Source organism: Ochotona princeps, chromosome Y, assembly GCF_030435755.1.
Source record: "Ochotona princeps isolate mOchPri1 chromosome Y, mOchPri1.hap1, whole genome shotgun sequence".
Classification (NCBI taxonomy): domain Eukaryota; kingdom Metazoa; phylum Chordata; class Mammalia; order Lagomorpha; family Ochotonidae; genus Ochotona; species Ochotona princeps.
In genome coordinates this window covers 11,733,180-11,759,568 of record NC_080866.1, presented here as the reverse complement: position 1 = coordinate 11,759,568, position 26,389 = coordinate 11,733,180, and the positions used below count along the sequence as shown (strand labels likewise).

General features: G+C 42.0%; 2 protein-coding genes across 2 annotated transcripts in view; both read left to right on the top strand.

Moving 5' to 3' along the window:
• LOC131478780 (testis-specific Y-encoded protein 2-like) overlaps nt 1-26,389 on the top strand; it is a 64,639-nt gene that overhangs the window by 19,009 nt on the left and 19,241 nt on the right. The gene's annotated exons all lie outside the window — the stretch shown is intronic.
• Nucleotides 1-26,389, top strand: part of LOC131478722 (histone-lysine N-methyltransferase PRDM7-like) — a gene marked incomplete at its 5' end in the record, with an annotated part of 208,141 nt that overhangs the window by 166,215 nt on the left and 15,537 nt on the right. Inside the window, 1 exon segment of the mRNA XM_058659297.1 lies at nt 5,937-6,004. Coding sequence (XP_058515280.1) covers nt 5,937-6,004 — 68 coding nt within the window.

The following is a 26,389-nucleotide window of genomic DNA, read 5'->3' as shown; positions in this document are numbered from 1 at the left end:
CTCAGAGGAGTTGGAGTGGGATACCAGAATTACATGTGTCAAGATTCCTGCCAAAGCAAGCTTGGACACACCCAGCTTCAGCACTGGGAAATCTGGAGGTGAGAGCCTCTGGCACATTGCTGTGTTAGTGAGGTTGGCACAGGAGGTTCAGGACAGATGTTTAGCATTGGCAGAATAGACAACTGTATCGAGACCAGAGGACATGGCTGATACCTTGTTCTTCTGTAGCCACTGTGATTACACAGCAACCTCTCATGTCTTCTAACATTCCAAGATGCCTTCAAAAATGTTTCCATGTAGTTCTCCAAGGAATAGTGTGCAAAGATTGGCAAGTCAGAGCAGACCTACTTTCAAAAATGAAGTGGAAATATAGCATGCAAGTCACACAGACCTATGCAGCATCAGCCCATTGTGCCTGTGTGTTTCCCCTCCCCTTGTCCCACCTGTTCAGGGATGAATATGGACAAGGATGTTTGTGTTCTGACTATGCAGACCTCTCACCTGTACTCAATACTCCCAGTCCATCCTGGGAGTGCTATGAATCACTTTGCCTTCCACTTCTTCTTCTAGGTGTATTGCCTAAAGGGAAGATTTTGCTTTAATCTAACTCTGAGAGCCCCCTCAACTGGCTTTCTTATGAGTGCTGGCACTCACAGCCCCTGGACAACACTAATGCTTTTGAGAATAGAGACCTAGTCAAGAAAGTGAGGGCCAGGAGAAATAAGCAGCAACAGAAAACCATTCTTGGCATCAAACTCAGCAATAATTGATTAACACCATTTACTCTCTTGAAAACAGTGCCCATCAGAGGCTGCTGACATAAGATCCTAGAACAGTAACTATGCTATTAATCAGACAAAAAGTGGAAAATGTATGAACAGTTGACACTTAACATGAACTAACTAATTCAAGACGGAAGTACAACCAAGCTTGTACATAAGTGGTTTGTGTATGTTGTTCAAAGTCAGAGACAGGGAGCGAAAAAGAGACAGAGAGATCTACCCATTTATTCACTCCCTAGTCTGTGCAGATGAACCTGGTCAACATTAGAGACCGGAAGCTTTCATTTGGGTAGAAGAATCCCAAGTATTAGGGCCATTACTTCCTGCTTCCCCAATTGCACCACCAGGTGATGAAGTGAAAGTGACAGGTGGAACTGAAACCAGTGCTCAAGAATGGGGTTGCTGCTGTTGTAGACTACTTAAACTGCCGCCCAACAATTCATTGGAAGTGTTGACTTTCTTTCTTTCTGATGACTATGAAAATTTTTTTATTAACTCTCACAGGTTGTTAATGGAATTTTCAGGGTTTTCCATGTGTAAGCTCATGCCAAATGCAAATGTAGAAAACATGTTGCTTCATTTCCAAATTGGAGAAGCTATTTCCTCACCTCATTGTTCTGTCTAGGAAAAGTTTCTTATCAAATAATAATAGCAAGTATGTAGAAACCATTCCTTGTTTCTGATCTTAGAGAAATTATTTTCAATTTCTAAAAACTAACTATGCAATTAATTACAGATTTTTCCATATGATTTTTATTTTCTTATCAAGGAAATTTCTTTCTGTTCCTAAATTGTTCATCAGTTACATTCTGAAAATCAAATTACTTTATTTAATTGAGCACAATAGACATAAGTCAGAGTGGAGGTGGAAATGAAGGATTTCTTTTGTTTTTTGGGTCTGTTTTAAAGATAAAAATCTTCAACACATACACATACATCTTAGTGATAGTTAGAAGATATTTTCATGTCACATCTGGATCACAGGTAGAATCCCTACTCTCTGATCCAAAATTCTTTTCTGCTAAGAGTTTGCAAAGTTTTGAAATATTTATCAATGCTTTCTTGTCACCTTCTAGTCAAACCTCGTCGCATGACCTGCAAAAAGAAACACACCAGACAGCAGAGGGTGAGTAGCTCTTAAAACCCTTTCATTAAAAGAAAATAATAATAAATCGATAAATAATGATCCTCTTAAGTCCCTCACAGGTAAGAGAAGAAAGGACACCGTATACTATTAACTGTCTTCTTCCTCTCATGATCTTTCATAATAGCTAACATGATCAGGAACCTTAAGCAAGACAAGCCAAATAATCGCTACTTCTTGTGTTGTTTTCACGGTATTTCAGACTTTGTAAGGTTTATCATCAACACACACAGTTAAACCTTCCAACAACCCTATGAATCAGTTACTGAAATACACTCCTTTAAATGTTGAGGAATGTGAGGTATAGTACTGTTAAGTGTTTGAGATAAGAGTGGGTGTCCACAAATTCATAGGGACTTTATTTAGAGCAGAGAAAGTCTGCAAGGGCCTAGTGTCTAAATCCTCACCTTGCACACTCCGAGGTCCCATGTGGAAGCCAGTTCATTTCCCAGCTGTTCCACTTCCCATCCAGTTCCCTGCTGATGGCCTGGGAAAGCAGTGTAGGATGGCCCAAAGCCTTACGACCATGGCACCACGTGGGAGACCTGGAGGAGGCTCCTGGTTCTGGGCTTCAGATCAGCCTGGCTCTGGCTGTAGCCATCACTTGGGAATGATCCAGTGGACTGATAATAGTTGTCTCTCTTTCCCTCTGGAAATGTTCCTTACGAATTAACATGAAATCTTACTGGAGAGAGAGAGAGAGAACCTCCAAGCCTGAAGACTCCAGGCTTTAATGCTGAGAATGTATCAAACAGGCAGTAACTTAAACTTCCCTCTGTGTTCACTCATACATTAAACAGAATTGTATCTTGAACTCATGTCCTCATTCTTGTAGGACAAAACAACATCCTCTTTCTCTGGGTACTAAGTATGCAGTCCTTCCAATGTTTGCAATTATTTTTGTTTCCTGTTGCTTCGACAATACAACGTGACTTTTGAGTGTCCAGTTGATTACAAATATTTCTCCAAAATTTTGGCAGAGTTTGGGTCATGAAGAACTTCCCCAAATTTTCTGGAAAATTCATTCAACATTTTCTGATAAAACAGAAAAGCAAGTCCAAGGAATTCTAAAGATATATATATCTTATACATATCTGCTATATGTATCATATATATGATATATGTATGTATGACTTGGGTTTCAGCTATAAAAACATGGTAAACTGGTCGTAGCACTATAGATATTACTAAATCAAATTAATGAGTATGTAATATCTCAAAATGAACTTTAGCTACATGTATGCCAATTTACAGGTCAACAAGAGTAGCTGTGGAGAAGTATCTAACAGTACATCTGGGTTCAAGCCAATTGATATAGGCACCAGCTTATCCAATCCCCAAATCAATTAAGCTCAGGATATTGTCCTTTTCAGCTTTTATCACCATCTTAATTTTTGAACAATTATCTGATTTCACCTCTTTCTAACCTCATGTATGCCACCAAATTCTCCAGTTGTATTTCATCCTGTCTGTGGTTTCCTATATTTTCCCTTCACGGTCCACAGGTTGATAAGACATACATTCCTAAAGAAGCCTTACCAACCTGCTTTCACAAATATTGTCCTCCAGATTATCTTTCTAAATGTTATCCCCTTTTCCACTTTCATTTGTGCAGAGGAAATTGAAAACCATCTAGAGAGAAACAGCCTCAAATGATGTGATCTATCCCCAAATACACTAGAAACATAGACACTGCTTTTCCCTTCAGTATTCAATCACCTCATATGTTCCCATGTTTGCTGATACTTTAAAGAATGCCATGTACCTGAAAACACTTTGCAATCCCAAAGGACAAATGCACTGAACAATGAGTTTAAAAAAATGTTACTTTCTCATTAAAGGGAAAGTCCAGCGGGCCTTTACATAATGAAATCAGTACGAAGGAATCATCAGGAACTGCAAATTTACTAAACACAACTGGCTCAAAGAAGGGCCGGAAAGCAGTGTTCCATCCTAAGGAATCAAACAGCTCAGGACAGCACTCTACACAAAAACTTGGTAAGAAAATAATTTCAGGAGCTGTCTCTCTAGGCCCACTAGGAAGCCCAAGGAAGGTGAAGCTTGATGAGGATGGTCAAGCTGTGAGGGATGCAATTGCATGCTTGGGTCACACTCAACACAAAATAAATAGAGCCTCTAGAAACATGATTACGTTTTAAGCTCTTTGGGGATGATCTAAAAAAAAAAAAGGGTGGGATCAGGTTACTTAGCCTATATGCAGACACTTCATGGAGAGGAAGTCAGTTGTTCTAGGAGTGAAGATACTAGTTAATATGCCTGTTTCCCATGGCAGAGTGCCTGGGTTCCAGAACTGACCCTATCTCTGACTCTAGCAAATTGTTGATATACAACTTAGTAACACTTGGTGAGGAGATAAGTGATTGAGGTCTTACAACCCCCTGGGAAAACTGAATAAAGCTTTCTGGTCTGAGACTGATTTGGGTGCTATCCAGGTTACTCAAAAAGTGAACCTACCCACCTCTCTCTGCCTTCTGTATACTCTGATTCTCTCAACTGCTGTGTCAATCTCTAGATGTGTCTTTCTTTGCTGTTTAAATAAACAGATATTAAAACTTCAGGGGAAATGAATTAAAACCAGAGATTGTAATGAAAAACAAATGTCCATGCAGTTTTTCCTTGTCTTGAAAGCCCTTTATTTTATTTGAAACATTAAACCCAAAAGAACTGATAACTTCACTGACTTAGTCTCTCCATCTCAGAACTCAGAAGAAAGGATGAGAATGAAGAATTTCAGATGTACAACTTGAAAGGAAGAAAGAGTCAGACATACAAAGAGTTCAGTGAGACTGAGTTCAGTGAGACTGTGTAAGTGACCCTTTGGCACATCCACAAAGAAAAATCCCATAGTCTGAATTGAAATTCCACTTGTAATTTGGTCTTACATCATTCTGTCTTCTGGTAACTTGGGGTGCAAGACTGAGACTGAGTGATGTGAACACTTGGCTGCTTCTGATGCTCTCTATAGCCAGCAATGTTTGGTATATGTTCCTCATCCCTTCCACTCTCATCTCCAGATTGTGAGAAGTGTCAGATCTGCTTCCTGAAGAGCTGTGCTGCTCATGGACCCCCCGTGTTTCTAAAGGACAATCCAGTGGAAAAGGGACATCCTAGTCGTGCTCTCCTCAGTGTGCCCACTGGACTTCAAGTTGGCCCATCGAGCATTCCGGAAGCTGGGCTTGGAGTATTTAATGAAGCATCTGATCTGCCTTTGGGGCTGCACTTTGGTCCTTTTGAGGGCAAGATCACAGAAGTGGAAGAGGAAGCCGAGAGTGGGTACAGCTGGCAGGTAAGAAGCACATCCCTTTCCAGTCTGATGGCTTTTCAACTGCCTAGCATGAGACTGGTTCATGTGTCCTTCTACACATTATGGCATGAGTTGAGCCAACATGATCAGCCAGGCTGTAAAGATTAGCATAGGGCTCGGCGTCATGGCCTTGTGGCTAAAGTCCTCACTTTGAACCTGCTGGGATCAAAACTGGGCACTCTTTCTAATACCAGCAGTTCCACTTGCCATCCAGCTCCCTGCTTGTGGCCTAGGATAGCAGTTGAGGACAGCCCACGCCTTGGCACCCTGCATCTGCATGGGAGACCCCAAAGAGTTTCCTGGTTCCCAGCTTCGGATCGGCACTGTACCGGTTGCTGTGGTTAGTTGGGGGAGTGGCTCATCAGATGGTAGACCTTCCAATCTCTCTCTCTGTCTCCTCTTCTCTGTACATCTGACTTTGTAATAAAAATAAATAATTCCAATAAATAAATAAATATTAGCCTAGAGAAAATCACTGAGCTGTTAAAAATAAAGCAGTGGCAATCTCCTCTATGGGCTTCTACTGTAGGGAAATAAACCAGAATAAATGTGTACCAACACTATGTAAAGTCTCAACATGTGTTGGAGTCATGTAATGTCACAGAACATGAGGATAGAGTTGTTAATAATTCTGCTGAACTACACCCATTTCAGAAATGTATTAACCTATTTTTTTGAAACTCAGATAGCCAAGGGCAGGAACAGCTATGAGTACGTGGATGGAAAGGATACTTCTTTGTCCAACTGGATGAAGTAAGAGCCATGGCATGTTACAACTATACAGGATATTTCTCTCCAAGACAAGATCACTTTCCTTTCTCCTTTACTTTCCTCCGTGAATTTTGCATCATATGTCCTCTTTCATGTTTATTCTAATGACCTGTGAATGTCATGACCTGTTTCTAAAAGCATATTCTATATAACTACTATTTCTTTTTTTTTTATTCATTAATTACATTGCGTTATGTGACACAGTTTCATAGGTACTTGGATTCTCCCCACTCCTCCCCAAACCCTCCCACCATAGTGGATTCCTCCACATTTTGCATAACCACAGTTCAAGTTCAGTTGAGATTCCTCCATTGCAAGCATATACCAAACATAGAAACCCACATCTTATTGTCCAGCCAAGTTCAACGGCTTCTTAGGCATACCCTCTCTGGACGGCAGGCAGAGCCAGCAGAGTATCATCCCAATCAATTAAAAGCCAGGGAACTTGAGCATTTTTTCGTATGTTTATTTGCCATTTGGGTTTGTTCTTTTGTGAAGTGTCTGCCCATTTCCCATGCCCATTTCTTGAGTGGCTTGTTTGTTTTGACATTTTGGTTGTTTTGTAGCTCTTTGTATATTCTATCACCTAAGTAGTGCGTGAATATCTTCTCCCATTCTGTGGGTTACTTTGTTACTTTGTTGATTATTTCCCTTGCTGTACAGAAGCTTCTTAGTTTGATGAAATCCCATTTGTTTATTCTGGTCTTGATTGCTATTGCCTTTGGTGTCCTTTTTAGGAAGTATGGACCTAACCCCAGATCTTGCAGAGTATTTCCAACCTTTTCTTCCAAAGGTTTGAAGGTTTCTTGATGTAGGTTTAGATCTGTTATCCATTTAGATTTGATCTTAGTGTATGGTGAGAGTGTACAGTGAGAGCTTGACTTGTTTCCCATTTGGATTCCTCTGATTGCTTTTTCTTGTCTTATGGCCTCAGCGAGTTCCTCTAGGACTATGTTGAATAGTATTGGAGGAAGTGGACATCCCTGTCTTGTTCCAGATCTCAATGGGAAGGGTTCCAGTGTTTCTCCATTCAGTATGATGCTGGCGTTGGGTTTTTCATATATCGCTTTGATTATGTTGTGGTTTATTCCATCAATGCCTACCTTGGTAAGGGTTTTTAGCAGGAAGTGGAGTTAGATTATGTCAAAAGCTTTTTCTGCGTCTATTGATACGATCATGTGATTCTTGTTTTTCAGTTTTTGGATGTGGTGTATCACATATATGGATTTCCAGATGTTGAACCATTCCTGCATTCCAGGGATGAATCCTACCTAATCTGAATGAATGATCTGTCCGATGTGTTTTTGAAGTCTATTTTCTAGGATTTTGTTGAGAATCTTAGCATCAATATTCATCAAAGAGATAGGTTGTAGTTTTCCTTCTCTGTGGGTTCTCTGTCTGGTTTTCGGATTAAGTTAATGTTGACTTCCTAGAACGAGTTTGTCAGGGTTGCTTCCTTTACTATTGTTTTGAAGAGTTTGTAGAGGATTGGGGTTAGTTGTGTTCGGAATGTTTTGTAGAATTCTGTAGCGTTTTCGTCAGGACCTGGCTTATCTTTGATGGGAGATCTTTAATCACTGATTCAATCTCCGCTTTGGTTATGGGTTTGTTCAGTTCACTTGTTGCCTCTGGGCTAAGTTTTGGCAGGTGGTGTGAGCCTAAGAACTTTTCCATTTCTTGTTGGTCTTCTGATTTGTTGGAGTACAGCGCTTTGTAGTAATTTCTAATTATGTCCTTAATGGTTGCGGTGTCTGTTGTTATGTTGCCTTTTTCATCTTTGATGCTATTAATTCTTGCTTTCTTACCATAACATAAATCACTATGCTTAATAAACAGAACACAAAGATGGGCCTTGAGGAATCTAGATCCACTGGGGCCATTAGACTCACTCTTTCTCTAATTAGCATTGATTAAGCCCTTCCAGTGTCAAAAATTTCCTAAATACATGGAGATTCCATGAAATTGGTGCCTGGCAGTAATGTTTCTTAGTCTTTTGACAATTATACACTGTCAGAACAACTTCAGACATAAGACCTTCAATCGATGAGACAGTGAAAGATAAAAAAAAAAAAGAGTAAACAGCTGGGTTCTGGGGACAGGCATTGACAAGCAGTGGGCTAAGGCAGTGACTGTGAAGCCTGCATCCCAAGTACTGGTTGCTCTACTGCCAAACCAGTGGCTTCCCCATGCATCCAGGGAAGTTTTGGAGAATGTCCTCAATCTTTGACCTCTGTGCCCACATGGAAGACCTGGTTGAAGCTCCTGCCTGCCACTGTGTCCTTTCTGTGTCCCCATTCCACCTGTTCTCCTGGCATCTTTGTCTTTTTCCCCTTGTCCTCTTTGCTTCTCTGCTTCTCAAATAAAAATAAAACACTAAACTTTATCAATTAAGCAAAACAAAATCAAACCTGGGATGTGGATGAGAGAAGAAAGCTGCATCAGGACAAAGGTTTCTGTGAGCAGTTCTGTGAGAGGATAAGAAACAATGAAGACTCCTCTACATTTCTGGATCTGGATCTTGGACTCCCAAGATTCAGGAGAAAGGTCCAAGAGAAAGAACTCCAAAGGATTGCCTTTGGGAAAGCTGAGGTGTGGAGCATGTGTGGAAATCTAGATGCATGGAGTGTGTCCACTCATCCAATTCTGTAGCAGAAAACTGAATGAAATTTGGAGTTTAGGGAAACTCTGTGTGCTTCATGGCAGTCAAGGTGGGAGTAAGGTGGGCTTGGGTTTTGAGGATGACTAGTGAGGAAGGAAGGAAGAAAGCATACTTATCACAATGAACACTGTATCTACAACTTGCACCTGGGAATTCAGTGATCTCATGAGAGAGGTATATGTTTACAGGGAGAGATCTTGCAGAATTGGGATTCAAGCAGGGTGGAGGCTATTACAGAACACACGAGATTTGAACGTGACAGAGCATGCAAACTCAGCATTTATCTCCACCCCAGGTATGTGAACTGTGCCCGCAATGATAAGGAGCAGAATTTGGTGGCCTTCCAGTACCACAGGCAGATATTTTACCGCACCTGCCAGGTCATCAAACCAGGCTGTGAGCTGCTAATATGGTATGGGGATGAGTATGGCCAGAAGCTGGGTATCAAGGGAAGCAACGAGAAGAAAAAGAAGGGAAGAAAAAGGAAGAGCTCACAACAGTGAGAGGTAAGGAGCACTGTTGTGTTGAAATAAGCAAAGGAGTCCCCTTGGGAATATTTGTGATTCAACTCTAAGGAGTCAAATGTATTGTAAGTGCTGCCAAAGTTCAATTCAAATGTGATTTCCATTTAGCAAAAACAAAGACTTACTTATCAAATAAAAGGAAGAGTTATAAGAGACTCAAGCACAGAGATAGAGAGAGATAGAAAGGAGAGATCACCACCTACTGTTTTATTCCCCAAAAGCTGCACTAGGGCATAGTATGGCATCCTATGGCTAAGGTCCTCACCTCGGACATGCTGGGATCCCATGTGGACACCGGTTCATGTCCTGACTACTCCAAATCCCTTCCAGAATCCTGTTTGTGGTCTGGGAAAGCACGTGAGGATGGCTTCAAGCCTTGGGATCCTATCCCCACATGGGGGACCCTGGAAGAAGTTCCTGGCTCAAGAATTTGAATGGACACATCTCTGGTTATTGTGGCCACTGGGGAGTGAATCAAAAGGCAGAAGATTTCCTCTCTGTCTCTACACCAATCATGTATCTGCATATGATATATATAAATATGTAATATAATATATATGTATATATATATTTACATATATAAATGCAATTAGATTTAATGCTGCACCTGCCAAAACTATCTCTGGCTTGAGCCAGGAGTCTGGAATGCATCTAGGTCTCCCATGTATTTCAGCACTTGAACCATCTTGTGCTCTTTCCCTGGGTACAGTAACACACAGGAGATTGAACATGGAGCAACCAGAGCTCAATCTAATGCTTCTACGGCATGCTAGTGTCATAGTCAGTGACTTAAACCAGTGTAACCAAATCCTGACCCATTTTTTATGTCTTTGACTCCTGGGAACAATTGATACCGTTTTCATTTAGTTCTTTTATTTGTTAAATACATGGTGCACAAAAGTATCCCACAACACCCCCTTTGGAGAGGGCCCAACACAAAAAACAAGGTCTTGGTCACTTTGCAGCTCTTCTACTATGGAAGTTCCCTCTGGATCATGAACAGTTTATTTTACATTTTCTCCATGCTCCCCGCCTCCTCCAAAAAAAAAAGCCATATGTTTCTATTTAGTCATTGTTTCAATGGGATGTTGTCATGTGAATTTTGTGCTTAAGACTGTCCATGGAAATGGAGATTTGCTGAATAATACAATTGAGTGAAATATGAGTATGAGCACAGCCAAGTGTTTCAGAATAGGTCTGGTTTTCATGTCTGTTTGCCTCTTTAGAAAGACCTTTCTATTTACTTGAAAAGCTACAAACAGGGAAGAGAGAAATCCATTATCTGCTGGCTCATTTCCCAAATAGCCCCAACAACAAGGGCTGGACCAGATTTAGGTCAGGGCCAAAGAATTTCTTTCAGGTTTCCCACATAGTGGCATCTACAAACTAAGGCCATAGTCTGCTGTTTTCCCAGATGTACTCTCAGGGGGGTTGATCAGAAGCAGCATAGCTACGAGTCCAGCAATCATATATACAGGCTGGCAGCACTGCAGTCTGAAGCTTAACGCACCTCACCACCACGCTGTTTTCCCCCATCTAGATTTTCCTGAGTGAAAAAGACTCTTGTGGAGATTTGGGTCATCTCACTGAGGTTGATAGAGTCTTATGTGTAAACCTATCAGAGGGCAGTGGGTATCTGAAATTGGGTTCAGAGAGCTAGTCAGTCAATGGATGGAGTAATCTTTGAAGTGGGAAGGTCCAATGCATGGAAAATAGGCAAACGCTGAGATTGGTCAATTCAGAGAGGCATGACACCTGACGATAGTCTTTCACATGATTTGTGTGACAGGGAGGAAAAGCAATCCTTGGCGTAGGCATGAGTCAGTGGTAGTTAGGTTGTCTCAGACTCAGGAACGGGCATTACTGTCCCTTGCCTAGCCAGAGCAGTAACACAAAACATCAAGTTGCACTTATTTTGGGTTGAGAAACACAGATCTACTCATAGGTGCTCATCTTAAACAAAATGTGTCTTCCAAAATTGTGGATCTCCTGTTGTGTGGCCTCTTCCTTCATAGAGCTCTTCCTGTTCATAAAGAGTGTCAAGAAGGAAATTCTACCCTGAGTGATCAGAGTTCTTTTCAACACAAAAAGATAGCCTCAAGTAACTTTTCAGACAAAGTGCCAGGGATCCAAGTGAAGGCTTTGGGGGACAGAGAAGTACAGGGAAACATGAATGAAGAGGACATCCTCAACAGATGTGGTAGAGGTCCCTGAGGTCTAAACTATGAAGGTAGTCTAAGAGTGAAACTACAGAATGGTAGTTGGGTTGCATTGGACTGGTTCATTTGTGAAAAGATCTGCTGATACAGAACTTTTGGATTTCTAAAGCTGTCATAGAAATTAAAAAAAAAAGAAGATAATTGACATATCACACAGGTTCACTTGGTGGATGCCAGCTGTTGCTAGCACATGAGGAACAAATAGTAGGACAGGCTTAACCCAAGTGAAAGCAGGTAGCCAGGCTGTTTGTCTGTATCTGTCCTAACCTCAAACCATCTTATTTTGGAAGACAATGTAGTCATAAATCCATCCTGGTTACCTATGCTTGCTTGTCGTTTTCAGTCACAAGTTCCTCATTTGACATGCCATCCTCAGTTACTGCTCTTGGGACTTCTCAGAAACATCTGCAAGACAGCTCCTGTAACCAAGGAACCATTCTCAAGGGGATGGGCACCATCTGATCCACATAGATGCCATGACACAGTTAAGGACGAGAGGTCCATAAAAATTCCAAACCCATTTCAAAAACAAAAAAGCAGAGGGAGAAATAAGGGCCATTCTTTTTTTCTTCCAGCCTCCACCCAAAAGTCAGTGGAGGCCTCGAGTGAGAGTGAGAAAAAGAGGATGATCCCACAAGAGGCTAGGCAGTGAATGCAGAGGAAGCATTCAAATCTTCTGTGAGAGGTAGCATTCCGAAACAGAGTAGGGACTGAGTATGGCAACTATTTGTAGGGCATCAGTGATATGTCACAGATTATTATCTGTCACCAGAGAGTTTGCAAACTGGGAAGAAACCAAATGAGTGTAAATAATGCAGGCAATGCTTCACACAAAAATCACACCTCACCAGGCACCAAGAGACTCACAAGGGAGAAGCTCTCAATTTGAAGGGAGTGTAGGAGGGTTTTCACACAGAAGTTACATTTCATCACACACCAGAGGACACAGAAGGTAGAAGCCATATGCTTTCAGGGAGTGTGGTTGAGACTACACTCATCAGCTTACTAGAGAACACATGTGGGGGGAAGCAGCGTGTTTGTGGAGAAGGAGAGTGAAAGAGAGATAAAATCATCTAACAGCCAACACAAGCCAGCAGCCTTTAGTTCAGAGAAGTCTTGAGCTATTGGAGTCATGAGTTTCTCCAACAGTGTACAGACTGAAGAAATGTTTAAGCACGTTTCCACTTTCATGAGAAATGGATTAGAGAACAGAGGAGTGTTGCTGAGATTTTGGGGGGATGTTGACTTGTGACCCTTAGACACATCTTCCACCAACCTGTTTTCTTCATGCTAATGAATGTTGTCTGCATACACACCTGAAGACCAAGTTACATGCCACCACTGCTATTACTGTTTAGGACAGAGGTTCTAGATCAGGTTTCCTTAAGACTTCATGGAGCTGTAAACCTGTATTTCTTTTGAGTATATGAAAGGCGGATCTGTTCACAGACTGTGGGAGAGAAACCTGTTGTTAAACAGACACTGGGTTTAGGAGAGGAATCTTATCTCCAGTGAAGCATGATGGCCTCTCTTTGACTTTGGCTCTGATATTGTTGCAAGAAATGGCATCTTCTGGTACCTCCACCTGCTGTTTCCAGGCTCTATAGCCTCAGGGTTGAAGACCAATAGATGTATGGTGCACTTACATGTAGGTGTTTGCATGACTATGTGGGTGTCATGGAAATGTGCACCTGTGTGCATGTCAGGGAATTGTAATGACATATGTATGTATGTGCCTATGATCATGAGTAACACATATTCATGTGTGTTTCTCTCCTATATGCTAATTATAGGAGAAGCCGATGCTCCTGAGACTGCAAGGACCCCGGTCACATTTGCTGGCTGGGTGTGTCTGAGGGTAGAGAACTCATATTGTGTCTGATGGGGCTGGGGAGAAACAGTGAGAAAAGGTCCAAAGTTTCAGGGCCTGACCAATCATGGGTAGACACACTACAATTATGAATCCATCTACACAGATGCTACACCCAGTACAGGGACACCTGTGGCTCCCAGGATGGGCTGCACAGAACTACAGATGAGTTGGTGCCAGTTCCAGGTCTAAGTGGAGAATTTCTCAGGTCGTGCAAGGGCTTGGGAAGCAGTACTCATTTGGCTACCCAGAGAAGCTTTGGACAGTATTACATGGTAGCTTTTCAATGGTTAGGGTGAGAAAATACTTTTGACTTTTGCTGAGACTCGATTTGGAGCATGATACGTGGTCTAATTCTGAAAAGGTTCCAAATGCTGATGAGAAGAGTGTGTAGTTTGTAGATATTAGGTCAAATATTATGCAAACTGTCTGTGAAGCCCATCTGCTGGATAGCATGATTTGACTTGAATTTAGGTTTATTGGCTTTCTGTCTGGATGATTCATTCTGTGTCATACTGAAGGAACTCTGACACGGAGTGTGATGTCTCAATGATTTTTTGTTACCAATATTTATTTGAAATGGATCAGAGGTAGAGCAGCCAGGACTCCAACCCATGCTCATGCAGGATGTGGGCATCACAGGTAATGGCTTAAAGTACAGGTTAAGGTATAGGTAGTGGCCACAGTGCTGACCCCTCCACCAGTGTCTTAACCACTAGAGCAACTGTTACTCATCTGGTACTCATTGATCCTTTGAAGTTCAGTTTAAATATTTGATTAGGGAATTTCTTCTTAAACTGTTGAGGTTTGGACCTTGCCTCTGGACCCATCTAGACATCCATTCACACTTTCATCAAAGTCTGGCTTTTTCCTTTGTAACGTTTAATACAATCATATGTAATAGTAGTGTCATCTGTAGGATTCAGTGTTCTGTGTAATACGGAATATTTCACTTGGCAATCACCATATTATCATGGATCCAGGACCTTTTTTTTCATAGGTTGGTGTTCAATATTCTCTTCTCAGGCAGTTCCTTTAATACACTCATTCATCTTACTAGCTATTCTCAAAGGGCTAGATAGGTGGGGAATTGTAGAGTTTTTGAATCTTGGTGTGGGTGACAGAGGCTGATGGCCAAAGAAGATTAGCATGTTGTTGAGGGGTATGTTCAAGTTGAATCAAAGAAGTGGTTCTTGTGTGTCACCAACTCCATTTGGGTCCTAAACATTACATACCATCACGTTTACTGGCAGCTCCCATACAAATCCAGTTTTGGCAACTCCATGTATAATGTGCCTTGAACGCATAGGGTTGAAATGAAACTTGTTGAGCATCCAAAACACTGTGGCTGCTCATAGGCCATGCTGCCAACTCCACATTCAGTGAGACCATCAGCGTCAAAGCAATTTTCAACTAGCCTTGGATACCAATGCACTGACACCACATACTGTACTCTGTAGGGTCATGTAACATGGGAGGAATTGATTTCAACACCATGATGTCTTTTAGATTTCCTTTCATAGACATTTCCAGGCAAAATCCTGACTGGACAAATTAGGTTTAGGGCTAGTGTTAGGGTTAGGGTCAGGTTGAAGAATAGGTATAGCATTAGGATTAGTGTCAGTGTCAGGGATAAGGTTAGGGTTACTGTTATGGTTATGGTTAGGGTGATGGTCAGGTCAGGGATAGAATTGGATTAAGTTAGGGTCAAGGTCAGGTATAGAATTATGTTAGGGTTAGGATCAGTGTCAGGGATAATGTTAGGGTCATGGTCAGAAACAGGATTAGGGTTAGGTTTATGGCAATGGCCAGGTTTTGGAACAGGGTTAGTGTTGCTATTAGAGTCAGGGTCCGGGATAGGATTAGGGTTAGTGTTAAGGTCAGTGTCAGAATAGGGTAAGGGTTAGTTTTAGTGTCAGGGTCAGGTATAGGGTTAGCGTTAGGTTCAGGGTAGTGTCTAGGTTTCATTAGGGGTAGGGATAGGATCAGTGTTAAGATTAGTGTTAGTGTAAAGGTAGAGTCGGGGATAGGGTTAGGGCAAGGTTAGGTTTAAGGATAAGATTAGTGTTAAGGTCAGTGTCCAGTATATACTTAGGGTTAGGGTCCAGCATAGAGTTAGTGATAGGTTCAGGATCAGAGTCAGAAGTAGGTTAGCGTCAAGGTTAGGGTAAGGTTTAGGGTTAGGGTTAGGCTAGGCTGTAGCCCCCACCGATGTGAGTTGGAATTAATGATAGGACTAGCCTGGCCAGGCTAGATCACCCACTGGTAAATCCTGACATGTGGCATGCTGAGCTGCAACTGGGCCACATCACCCAACCAGTACATGTGAATTCTTGGATGGTGATGGGATGGTCGCAATGAGGAGGCTGCCAGCTGCTCCTGCTGGACCACCACTCTCACAGGTGAGCATGAGAGCTGGGATGGAGGTATACCAGGCCAGTCATGGCCAAATCCAATGGCCTACACATGAGCTAGATCAGGGAAAAGCCAGGCTTTCTGGTACATGCATAAGCCAGTGTGGATGTGAATTTATTGGGTTTAGCTATAGCATTAGCTGGCAGATGCTGTCATAGGAGACAAATTCTGTAAGGCACAGGCATGGCTTAGAGTGATGGTGACACCCACTGGCATGAGTGTGGACTGATTGTGGGTCTGGTGAAGCTGGCTTCAATGCCCATCAACATGTATGAGAGCTGAATGGGATATGGGACAGGCGGGACCAGTCTGCTGTATATACTGACAAGCACTGGAACCAGGACAGGGGCAGGCTTGGTGGGGGGTTTTGTGGATTGCTCTGACTAGACTGGCTCACTCTGGCTTACTTGAAGGCTGAGAATGTGGTGGGCAGGATTGGGATGGGCTCCAACACCCACTGAATACAGTAAAACACAAGGCTAGAGAAAGAACTGATCAAGCAATTGAAACTACCAGGGTGAGTGTAGGCTGATTTGGGTGATAAACTGTACAGGAACCTGTGTTGGCAAACACACATAAGAGTCACATCAGGGATGGCCTCAGATGAGGTTTCTTTGGCTATACCTATAAACTGAATTGCTGGACTATGAACCCTAACCATGGAGAGAATTGCAGGTTGCATGGTCTAAGCATGGAGGGCATGCATCATAGTTGGGCTTCCTCAGTTGCTCAGATGGAACAGAGGACAGCATATCCAAATGTACATGGAGGATATGGCAGTACATTGGAGTCTTCAGAACACCTGGTACCATGGCAAAGGACAGAGGTCAGAACAAATTGTTCAGCTGTCCCTACCAATTTTTGGCACTGAAGATTACGGCAGAGACACTAAGGTGGACTATAGCAACAGTGGATTTGGGAGACACTACATCATGTTTGGATTGGTGACATTGGTAGCAATTCAGGACTGTTGGACTATCAAACCTCTTCACATCCAGAGAGAAGTTCAGTGCCCAAGACATTTTCAGCTACAATTTTAAATAAAGGCAGGGTTGGCACAGATTGCTGAATGTGCATATGACACCTAGAGAGCCCAATGTGTTGGTGAATGGAATAATTGTGAAGGAAACACACAGGTGTTTCAGTGGCAGAATTACTCTATTTGTCACTAACATCACATATCATCAGTCTTACAAACGTATCTCCTGGAAACTCTGTTTTGTAACGTTTCATCTTATGCCCTTATAGTGCACTGTATTATAATGGAGCATGTTGAGCACCGCACACAAAATTAGGCTGTAGATTCTCACTCAAAATGCTAAGAACTCCAGATCCAGAGAGAATTTCAGTGAACAAACAGTATTCGGCTATCATTGAAACAACTGCTCTGGCACCAAATATTTTTGAATGCACATGTGACACCAGTGAACTCAGTGTTTGGGTAAACAGCATATTCCCAAAGAAGCACTACAAGTGTTCCAGTGACAGAACTTCATTTGGATCACTAACCTCATGCATCACCAGGTGTGCAAATAGCACTCCCAGAAACCCAGTTTTGTCACTTTTCATCTAATTCTCTAGTGCACAATACATTTAAATGAATCACATTGATCATCCCACAAAAAATAATGTTTTAGATTCTCACTCAACATTCTAAAAATTCCACATCGAGACAAAATCAGTGTTCAAGCGATTTTCAGATACCATAGGAAGCAATTGGTCTGCACCACACACTATTGAAGGTGCTTTTGGCACCTAGATAACTCAGTGTGTTGATGAATGTCATAGTCCTGAAAGAGCAGCACAGGTCTTCCAGTGCCAAAACTGCTGCATTATTTTTGGTTATACATCACATACCATCAGGCTTATAAGAAGCTCTCCTGGGAAACCAATTCTGTCATTTTTGTCTAAAACCTATAGTACATACTGTATTGAAGTGAAGTAGGTTGAGCAGTTCACGTGCAACTGGGCTCTATAATCTCGCTCAAGGCCAGGCATGTGATACCTCAGGTACCAGGTGTGTTGGTGAATGGCATATTCTCAAAGGTCAGCACAGGTATTCCAGTGGCAGAAATATTCCAGTTGGGTCACTAAATTCACATACTATCAGGCTAAGAAGCAGCTCTCCCCGAATCTCAGTTTTTCCACTTTAAAGTTCAAATAGTGCACTGTATTGAAATGAAACATATTAAGCACCTCCCATATGGCAAGGATGTAGATTCTTGCTCAACATGCTAAGAAGTTCACATCAGAGAGAAATTCAGCATACAAGCGATTTTAGGCTACCCTGGAAAACAACATATCTGGCACAACATACTGCTGAATATTCATATGACATCTAGGCAACAAAGTGTGTTGCTAAATGGCATGGACTAGAAGGAACAGCATTGATGTTCCAGTGGTAGGACTGAAGGAGCTGTGTGCATCAGTGGTCAAGGGAGCGATTAACAAGCTAGAAACAATTGGGTTTGTGTCTAACCTTGACACAAAGTGGTAGACCAAAAGCCACAGTTGTATCTCTCCTTTCTTCCACACCCTTTTAAAAAATAACAGAAGAGAGGGGCCTGGCAGCGTGGCCTAGCAGTTAAGGTCCTCGCCTTGAACAAGCTAGGATCCCGTATGGGCACCGGTTCTAATCCTGGCAGCTCCACTTCCCATAACATAAAAGTTTACAAAAGTTAGTTTGATAGAGAAATAAAGCTGATACACAGAAGAAAAAGGAACAGAAACTTACAGATCTGTCAAATATTTTTTTAAAGATTTATTTATTTTATTTTTTTAATTCATTAATTACATTGTATTATGTGACACAGTTTCATACGTACTTGGATTCTCCTCACCCCTCCCCAAACCCTTCCACCACGGTGGATTCTCCACCTTGTTGCATAACTACAGTTCAAGTTCAGTTGAGATTCCCCCATTGCAAGCATATAACATGGAGTCCATCCAGCATCTAATTATCCAGTCAAGTTCAACGGCTTCTTAAGTATACCTTCTCTGGTCTGAAAACAGAGCCAGCAGAGTATCATCCAGATCAATTAAAAGCTCCAACATACTCTCAGCAAAAATTTACATCATTATGGAATTAATTGACATAGTAATGAGTAACCAATATGTTAAAAGTAAATGCGAGTTCTTAACCACCTTCTGTGACCACTTCCTTGACATTTCAATTTTAGTTTATACACAACATATAACATTCATAACATAACATGATATACATAACATCATATCATCTTAAATTAAGGCAAACATGTGGTATTTAACCTTTTGGGATTGGCTCATTTCCCTTAGCATTATGGTTTCCAGTTGGGCCCATTTGGCCACAAAGAACTGCATTTTGTTTTTTTTAATAGCTGAGTAGTATTCCCTGGAGTAGATGAACCATAGCTTTCTTATCCAATCCTCTGCGGATGGACATTTTGGTTGTGTCCATGTTTTTGCAATTACTGATTGTGCTGCTATGAACATAGGAGTGCATGTTGGTTTCTCATAAAAAAAGTGCTCTGGATATCTTCCTAGGAGTGCTATTGCTGGATCATACAGTATGTTGATTTTGAGTTGTTTGAATGTTCTTCATACTGATTTCCATAGAGGCTGTACCAGCCGGCAGCCCCACCAGCAGTGGAGTAGGGTTCCCATTTCCCTGCAACCTCGCCAACAAGTGTTGTTGGTGCTTTTATTCATGTGGGCCAGTCTTACTGGCATTAGGTGGTGCCTCATTGATGTTTTAATTTGGATTTCCCTTATTGCCAGGTTACTTGAGCATTTTTTCATGTGTTTATTTGCCATTTGGGTTTGTTCCTTTGTGAAGTGTCTGCCCATTTCTTGAGTGGTTTGTTTGTTTTGGTGTTTTGGCTGTTTTGTAGTTCTTTGTATCTTCTGGAGATTAGCCTTCCATCACCTACGTAGCGTGCGAAGATCTTCTCCCATTCTGTGGGTTGCTTTTTTATTTTGTTGATTATGTCACTTGCTGTACAGAAGCTTCTTCATTTGATGAGGTCCCATTTGTTTATTCTGGTCTTGATTGCTAATGGTTTTGGTGTCCTTTTTAGGAATTCGGGACCTACCCCTAGATCTTGCAGAGTATTTCCAACATTTTCTTCCAAAAGTTTGAAGGTTTCTGGATGTAGGTTTAGATCTGTTATCCATCTGGATTTGATCTTAGTATATGGTGAGAGATGTGGGTCTATCTTTTTGTTTCTGCAGGCTATCAACCAGTTGTCCCAAAACCATTTATTGAACAGATGTTCCCATTTGCCTGGGTTGTCGTTTGTCTTTTTATCAAAGCTTATTTGGCTATATCTGTGTGGGTTCCCTTCTGGTGTTTCTATTCTGCTCCATTGATCTTCCTCTCTATCTTTGTGCCAGTACCAGGCTGTTTTGATAACCACTGCCCTGTAGTATGTCCAGAGGTCCGGAACTCTGATTCCCCCTGCTAACTTCCTGTTCTTCAGGATGGTTCTAGCTATCCGTGGTTTTTTGTGTTTCCAGATGAACCTTTGGATCATTGTTTCCAGATCTGTGAAGAATGTTTTGGGCAATTTGATTGGGATTGCGTTGAATGTATATATTGCCTTTGGCAGTATAGACATTTTAATGATATTGATTTTACCTGTCCAGGAGTATTGGATGTTACTCCATTCTGTGAGGTCTTGTTCAATTTCTTTTTAAAGTAGTTTGTAGTTTTCTTCAAATAGGTCTCTTACATTTTTGGTTAGATTTATTCCCAGATATTTCATACTTTTCTCTGTTATTTTGAATGGTATCTTGTTGGTTAGATCTTTTTCCATCTTGGGGCTGTTCGCATACACAATGGCTGTTGATTTTTGTTAATTAATTTTGTATCCTGCCACTCTACCAAACTCTCGTATAAGTTCTAGCAGTCTCTGTATTGAGTCTCTTGGCTCTTCTACATAAAGAATCATACCATCTGCGTATAGTGAGAGCTTGACTTCTTCGTTTCCCATTTGGATTGCTCTCATTTCTTTTTCTTGTCTTATGGCCTCAGCAAGTACCTCTAGGACTATGTTGAATATTAGTGGAGAAAGTGGACATCCCTGTCTTGTTCCAGATCTCAGTGGGAAGGGTTCCAATTTTTCTCCATTCAGTATGATGCTGGCGTTGGGTTTTTCATATATGGCTTTAATTATGTTGTGGATTTTTCCATCTATGCCTACCTTGGTTAGAGTTTTTAGTAGGAAGTGGTGTTGGATTTTGTCGAAAGCTTTTTCTGCGTCTATTGATACGATCATGTGATTCTTGTTTTTCAGTTTTTGGATGTGGTGTATCACATTTATGGATTTCCGACTGTTGTACCACCCGTGCATTTCAGGGATGAATCCTCTTTGATCTGGATGAATGATCTGTCTGATGTTTTTTTGGATTCTATTGGCTAGGATTTTGTTGAGAATCTTAGCATCAATGTTCATCAAAGAGATAGGTCTGTAGTTTTCCTTCTCTGTTAGTTCTCTGTCTGGTTTTTGGATTAAGGTAATGTTGGCTTCATAGAACGAGTTTGGAAGGGTTGCTTCCTTTTATATTGTTTTGATGGGTTTGTAGAGGATTGGGATTAGTTCTATTCGGAATATTTTGTAGAATTCTGTAGTGAAGCCATCTGGTCCTGGGCTTTTCTTTGTTGGGAGATCTTTAATCACTGATTCAATCTCTGCTTCAGTTATGGGTTTGTTCAGATCGTTTGTGGGTTCTCTGCTAAGTTTTGGCAGGTGGTAGAAGTCTAAGAACTTTTCCATTTCTTGGTGCTCTTCTGATTTGTTGGAGTACAGTGCTTTGTAATAATTACTAATATGTTCTTAATGATTGCAGTGTCTGTTGTTATGTTGCCTTTTTCATCTTTGATGTTGTTAATTCTTGCTTTCTCTTGTTTTTTCTTTGTCAGTTGGGCCACTGGGGTGTCTATCTTGTTTATCTTCTCAAGAAACAGCTTTTTGAATCATTGATTTTGTGTACAATTTTTTTTGTATTTCTATCTGATTAATTTCCTCCCTTGTTTTGATGATTTCTTGTTTCCTATTGTGTGTGTGTGTGGGGGGGCTCTTCTGCTGTTGTTTTTCTAATTCCTGTAGATGTGTGTTTAGTTTCTGTATTTGGTGCCTCTCTTGGGCCTTGACATGAGCTCCAATTGCGATGAGTTTACCCCGTAGCACTGCTTTGGCTGTGTCCCATAAGATTTGGAATGTTGTGTCAGAGTTTTCATTGGTTTTCATACATTTTTGATCTCATCTTTAATTTCTTCTCTGATCCATTGTTCGTTTAATAGCATATTGTTCAACCTCCAAGATTTTCTGTATTTCCTGGGTCATTTTGAATTGCTGATTTCCAATTTCATTCCGTGGTGGTCTAAGAGGGTACATGGTATGATTCCTATCTTTTTGAAGTTATTTAGATTTGCTTTGTGTCCTATCATGTGGTCGACCCTGGAGAAGGTGCTATGCACTGCTGAAAAAAATGTATAATCTGTGGCCTTAGAATAAAAAATTCTATAAATGTCTACCAAGTCCAGTTGTTCTATTGTTTATATGAGCTCTGTTGCGTCTTTGTTGAGTTTTTGTTTTGTTGATCTGTCTATTGTTGTTAACGGGGTGTTAAGATCACCCACTCTTATTGTGTGCATATCTATGTCTCCCCTTAAGTCTGTAAGTAATTGCTTCACGTAGCTAGGTGCATTGGAATTTGGTGAATATATGCTCACAATGGTAATTACTTCCTGATGGATCAGTCCCTTCATCAATATATAATGTCCTTCCCTGTCCTTTTTGATGTGTGTCAGATTTAAGTCCACATCATCTGAAATTAGGACAGCTACCCCAGCCTTTTTTTCTCATCCATTGGCATGAAATATCTTTTTCCAACCTTTCACTTTCAGTTTCTTCGAGTCTTTTCTGGTTAGATGTGTCTCTTGTAGGCAACAAATAGTTGGGTCCTGTTTGATAATCCATTCTGTTAATCTGTGCCTTTTGATTGGTGAGTTCAGGCTATTTGTGTTAAGAGTTAAAATTGAGAGGTTGTGATTTTGCCCTGCCATACTTGTTTTTGTGTGTGTTGATATCTGTGTAATTGCCCTTCCTTGTGTGGACTTTAGTGGGGAGACCTTCCTGTTTGCCATCTTTGCTTATGATTCGCCTCCTTTTTTTCTGCATTTAGTGCATTTCTAAGGAGAACTAGTAGAGCTGGTTTTGTGCTGGCATATTCTTCTAATTTCTCTTTGCCATGAAAGTATCTGATTTCGTTCTCAAATACGAATGAGAACTTTGCTGGGTACAATATTCTTGGTTAACAGTTGTTCTGATTCAGGATTTGGAAGATCTTTGTCCATTCTCTTCTTGCTTGTAATGTCTCTTCAGAGAAGTCAGCAGTGATTCTGATTGGTTTTCCCCTGTATGTGATCTTTTCTCTACTTTGTACTTGTCTCAGGATTCTTTCTTTGTCTTGGCCCCTAAGTAGCATGATGACCCCTTTTCCTGTATCTTCATGTGTGACATAGGTATTTCAAAATCTTTGTCCCCATTCTCAGACAGCTGCAATTAAGCAGCTGGACTGCTGTGCGTCACCTCCCAGACACAGTTTTGGCAGTTTCAAGGCACTTGCCCTGTGCCACCAGACGCTGGAAACTGGGTTTGGGGGAGGGGAGGGGAGATGAGCACCAAGTGTGTTCAGGCTCTGTGCGTGCCCCTGGGAGCCAACTCTGGAAGCCTCAGACCCCACCACTGCCCCCATCCAACTCACTCAAATATCAGCTTCTTGTAGTCTGCCTCTACCTCTGGTGGGGACCCTCACTGTGGGTGCGTCACTTGGTGACTGCATTGGGTGCGGGTCCTGGCGGGTCCCAGCAGGTCCTGGCTACTGTGGTGGGTACGTGTCCTGACGTGCATGTTGTGTGTGTGTTTTAGTGATTCTGTGCCAGATTGGGAAAAGTAAAGTAGATCAAGTCCACACAAGATTTCCTATTCCAAGCCTGGGATTTTCTATTCTGTACAGTTTTTGAACTAAGACCATTGTAGAGATGGGTTAACCCTGCCCTCAAATAGCAGTTCCAGAAATAAGTATTTCTAAACCCCTTTTTATTGGAAGGAGAGAGAAAAGAGGAAGCAAGGATGTTTGAGTTCTTCTGTGTAGAGTCCAGCTCCTACAACATAAGCCTTGTGATAAAATGCTCCAAATAAGGGGTTAGTGATGCTTCTCCTCACATTTGGGCACTGTACTGGTAACCATATGCAAGAGTCAGGTCTGAACTGATACAAATATACAGGAATCAGGAACTTCTTAGAAGTTTCCTGCATGGGGGCTTGGGCCCAAGCACTCAGGCTTTGCTCTGCTGCCTTCCTAGCCCCAAATCAGAGAGCTCCTTTGGAAATGGAGCAGCCAGGACTAGACCCCTGCTCATATGGGATGCCAGCACTACAGTCAAAGGATTCTCCTGTTCTTTGCTGCACCCGTCCCAGATGTCATTATTTCAAATGACTGTGAAATATTCCATAGTGGATAAGAGCCCCATTACTTTCATACTGTCAACTCTTGAGGGACTTCTGGGATCTCTGTCTTAGCTCATATGAATTGATTTGCTAATTCCATGGGATTACAAATAAGCCTTTCATGCCCTGATTTCATTTGGTATAGGTAATGACCATGAGTGGAATGGTTGGATTATTCACTGTTGGTGGGATTGCAAACTAGCCCACAGTTCGGGAGAAGAGTACAAAGTGTGCTGATATCCTAATATAGGCAATGATGTCTTCAATACCAGCATAAATAAAAATCCTTGGGGGGTTATTTATTTTTTTTGAAATCTTAATTGCACTACTGGATTTTTCAGTGCCTGGCAAGATTTCTGTGCCTGATTGATTCAAAAAACCTCTTAATGACAGTAGAAATTCTCATATACATTTTTTCATGATTTGAAATACATGAAATATTAAACACCATCTTACAAGAGTGTAAATCTAAATTTTAAGAGGTCAAAATGTAAACCTATTAAAAACTTTACTTGGGAAATGTAAACTTATTAAAAATGTTACAAGAGAATTGAAAAATGCTAGCATGCCTGGAAGTAATTTCAATCATGCATAGCATACATCATTGTATAAGAATTAAGTGTAATACTTACATCAAGTACTGGTTTGTTCAGAGACGAAGGAGATGAATTAGTGGTAACATATGAGCAAATGATAGGGGAAGAGACAAAATTTCCCAAAAATTTATATGAATGCAATATTTATAAGAATATAGGTTGATTGAGATAGGTTCTTATCAATATTGAAAAACATTGTTGTGCACGAATAAACAAACTGAAGGATAATGTTGTTATTTAAGGGTACAAAGTGCCACAAAGAATGTAAAATTGTGAGATACATGATGAAGCCTTCGGTAGAGAAAAGGTGGCTAATTAAGGGAAAAGTCTCTACTAGTTACCTGGGAGGAAAAGTGACATGTCCCTTGCTGCAGATGGCTGTAGAGGTCACTGGAAGCACAAATGCCCTGCTGCGGGCAAGGCACCACACCAGATGGACACATGACCCAGCAAGGCAAGCTTCCTGTCACATTCAACCCAGACAACTCCCTGGGTTGGTGCCTCTGTGACTTTCCTTGGGATTTGAGGGTTGCAGAGAATTTGCTAGCCTCCTGCCTGACGCTTGCAAAGGCTCTGGAGTTGAGTGAGCTGATGTACATGAGGGGTGCTCTCATCCAGGCAACACTGTTGGTGCCTGAGAAGGCATGGTCCCTCAGCCAATCCAAGAAGCTGAGTGGGCAGGGCCTGGGCTGTAGGCGGGTGGCTCACCGTCACAGTCACAGAACCACTGGATCGCGCTGGAACGTACAGCCCTTGGGATCTCTACAAGCACCCATGGCTGGGCAGGAAACCCACCGAATCGCTTGCACCATCTAGGCCTTGCCTACCAAGCACGCTGCGACAGTAATCCTTGCAGATCTCATCATTGCGGAAGTAGGGGTTCTGCCAGAAGCAAACGCGTATTCTGCAGTGTCCCTAGCCACAGCTCAGCTCCTTGACTTGCCAAGGGGAGCACGGTGAACCCACTGTGCCCAGAGGCACATGCCGCCCCTCTCTCCACACCCCCGGTCACATTCTCAGGATTCCTCCCAGTAAACGTCCAGCCCCGTGATTCACTCTCGCCAACACCCAACCCTTGCACCAGCAGCACACACACACCCGGATCCCCACCTCCAAGCCAACCACGTAGCTCAGCACATCTTCATCCTGCTTGTTGATGAGATTCCTCAGCTCAGGTGGTGTGTAATCCACTTGGGTCAAGGAGACACCTGAGGCACTACTGAACATGGAGCCTGCAGCAGGCGTCACACTGCTTTCCCTTCCACAGCCCCGTGTGCTGCCCAACAGCCTGGACCTCAGCTCACCAGGCCTCTGCTGCCCGCCCTCCCCTCCCACAAGGTACAGCACCAGCAGCCATGCTCAGAATTACAGGGGTTGCACATTCTACTCCCAACAACCCTGATGCTCTGCTCTGGGCCGCAGCCTGATCTTGCGCTTGCCAGGAGCTGCTTTTTCGGTGCCACCTCGGCAGTCCGGCAGCAGTGTGCTTCTGGCTACACCACACCACGGGAGACCCAGCAGAACACTGCCACGTTCCCTTCTCCAGGTCTGGCTGACCACAGGCCTGCACCCAGTTTGTGGGCAGGGTCCTG